Source organism: Lutjanus erythropterus, chromosome 1, assembly GCF_056507025.1.
Source record: "Lutjanus erythropterus isolate fLutEry1 chromosome 1, fLutEry1.hap2, whole genome shotgun sequence".
In the NCBI taxonomy this organism is placed as follows: Eukaryota; Metazoa; Chordata; class Actinopteri; order Lutjaniformes; family Lutjanidae; genus Lutjanus; species Lutjanus erythropterus.
Genome location: NC_139317.1, coordinates 45,253,351 through 45,255,663, shown reverse-complemented (window position 1 = coordinate 45,255,663; position 2,313 = coordinate 45,253,351). Strand labels below are relative to the sequence as shown.

Here is a 2,313-nt window from a genome sequence, read left to right as displayed (position 1 = left end):
ACCTTGGGCAAGAGGTCACGACCTGATACGACCTGGCTTTAAAGAGAGGGTTGAACCATTTGGCTGGACTGCTTTGGTTGCCACTGCGTAGGGAACCTGGAAGTGAGCAGCCAGCTGGAGCGGTGACGAGAGTGTAGGCTTTGTAGAGCTGGAAAAGCCTGGCTGTATTGTTGTCTCCTTGAAATTTCTTAGAGGGCACGCTGGAGGTGAGTGACTGTCCAGTGGGATAGTTGTTGCACAGGAAGGAGCCAAATCTGGGAGCTGTGAGTTGTCTGTTGTGTGGCAGCAGGTTGGGTTTTGGGAACCTGGCTCGTGGGACATCAGGCGTCTAGAAGAGCAGCTTCCTCCCAAGGATGGGGATGAGAATATGGCCTATTTGTGAACTTGGTGACTCTTTGGAGCTGCCGGACAGAGAGTAATGGGTCAATGCTTCACTGTGGAACATGATTGATGGAGCACAGATGGCTGTAGACAGGGGAGATTCAAAGACCACAGATTGGTCATTAAACAGATTGTGTCCGAGGGACTGAGACAGAGTTTGCAGTAAGGTAAGTTAAGCAACCGTTAATGAGAAAACTCCAGTAGCATGAGTCCAAGCACAAACGAAATAGTCATGAGAACTGAGAGTGAAGGGAGTGGGGTTAAATGGGAGTGAAGGGTTAGACACACTTCTTCGTGATCAAAATATGATCAGATCTGCTTGACCACATCTGGAGGTAGTCAGCCTTGCATTGTGTTCAGATCTTAGGTAGGTGTAAATGAAATCTGTACAACAATCTGGATAACAGATCCAGATCTGGATCCAATTTCAGTGTCAGGTGTAAATGGGGAGTTCTAAATTCACATAGCTGTGCATGTGCATATACGTATGCCATGTTGGACATTTTGTGATGATGTCATGATTTTAGTCTCTGTCCTCTTACATCTGTATGTCCTCTATATGGCTAATCATATCTGTGTTCTTCCTTTCTCTTTGAATTTCCAGTCAGGACTTCAGGATGGTAGCAGAGTGCGCGGGCGTGTCTGAGGACAGCAGCAGCAGACAGCAGCAGCAGTCATGGAGGTGGAGGGCACTACGGAGCCAGCCTTTGTGGACGTGGACCAGGGCCTGACGTTGGCCTGCATCGCCTTCCTCTGCCTGCTGCTGGTGGCCATGATCATCCGCTGCGCGAAGGTCATCATGGACCCCTACAGCGCCATCCCCACCTCCACCTGGGAAGAACAGCACCTGGATGACTGACACACTCAAACACACACACAGCGTGTACATAAAGCATGGGTTCCTCCAGGCAACAACATACACAACAAATCAGCAAAGTGTCCGCACAGATGAGAAAGCTTGTAGTGAGGAAGCTCTTCTGTTTGACAACCTACTGACCCCTAAATCCATTTCCTTTCTGAGATAAAATATATATATATATATATATATATATATATATATATATATATATATATATATATATATATTAAATATGCTCCTCTAATAGTACCAGTTTCAATATTTTGTTATAATAGTACCACTTTAGAGCATTCAGTTATCCTAAAATGATCAAGAAGCACTTTAGAGTACATGTCTTTTCCTGACACAGAACTTCTTTTGCTTCAATACAGATTCTAAAATGGTTCTTTTATGGTAAAAGCTTTAAGAACCATTTCAGGATACTTTATGCGAATGTTTTTAAGTCACTATATTCTGAAAAGTTTCTTTATAGTGTCACAGAGCATTCTACTGTGGTAAAGGTAGGAAAAAACCTCTCTGGTAGAGCATTTAGTTCAAAGTAGAGAAATACAAGCCTGAACATGAAACTTACACATCCGATAAGATGTATACTGGGAGGACGAAATGTAAAGATTGCTTTATCCACACATGGATCGACCAGGAGGAGGAAGAAAGTGGGGAGCTGCTGGGATTCTGTCCGTCGACGAAGCCAATGATGGAGTGACATTATTACAGCTACAGAGTAAAGCACATAAACTTGGCTTTTTGTATCTACCTAGAGATGTCTTCAGGAGCCCTCGGGCTGCCTTACATTCCTGTTGGACAAATACACACAATCAGTACTGGCAAGTGGGTGCTGACTCAACTGATCGCACTTTCCCTTTACATCTGTACAGACTGGCGGAAGACAAAGACCACAAAGAAGAAAAGTCTTGAGAAAAAAGAATCCTCATCCACAGTCTGAACTAGTTAGTTTTACTTGTTACCCTAACTTAAAGGCTTAATTCTGGTTTGTTACAGCCTGGTTCACCATAGTTTTGGTTGTGGTCTGGCTCAACTATTAGCTTGTTTCTTGTCATGTTGGACTAGACCAT

The 2,313-nt window shown here is 44.0% G+C and overlaps 1 protein-coding gene across 1 annotated transcript; it reads left to right on the top strand.

Moving 5' to 3' along the window:
- Nucleotides 1–1,057: 1,057 nt before the first annotated feature.
- Nucleotides 1,058–1,240, top strand: ctxnd1 (cortexin domain containing 1). The gene has a single exon (XM_084725324.1). It carries the CDS (start codon nt 1,058–1,060, stop codon nt 1,238–1,240), a length of 183 nt encoding a protein of 60 aa, XP_084581450.1.
- The last annotated feature ends 1,073 nt before the right edge of the window (nt 1,241–2,313 follow it).

Bases quoted from the DNA above. Each gene is read 5' to 3' on its own strand.
- ctxnd1 (XM_084725324.1), top strand. From the start codon at position 1,058: ATGGAGGTGGAGGGCACTACGGAGCCAGCCTTTGTGGACGTGGACCAG.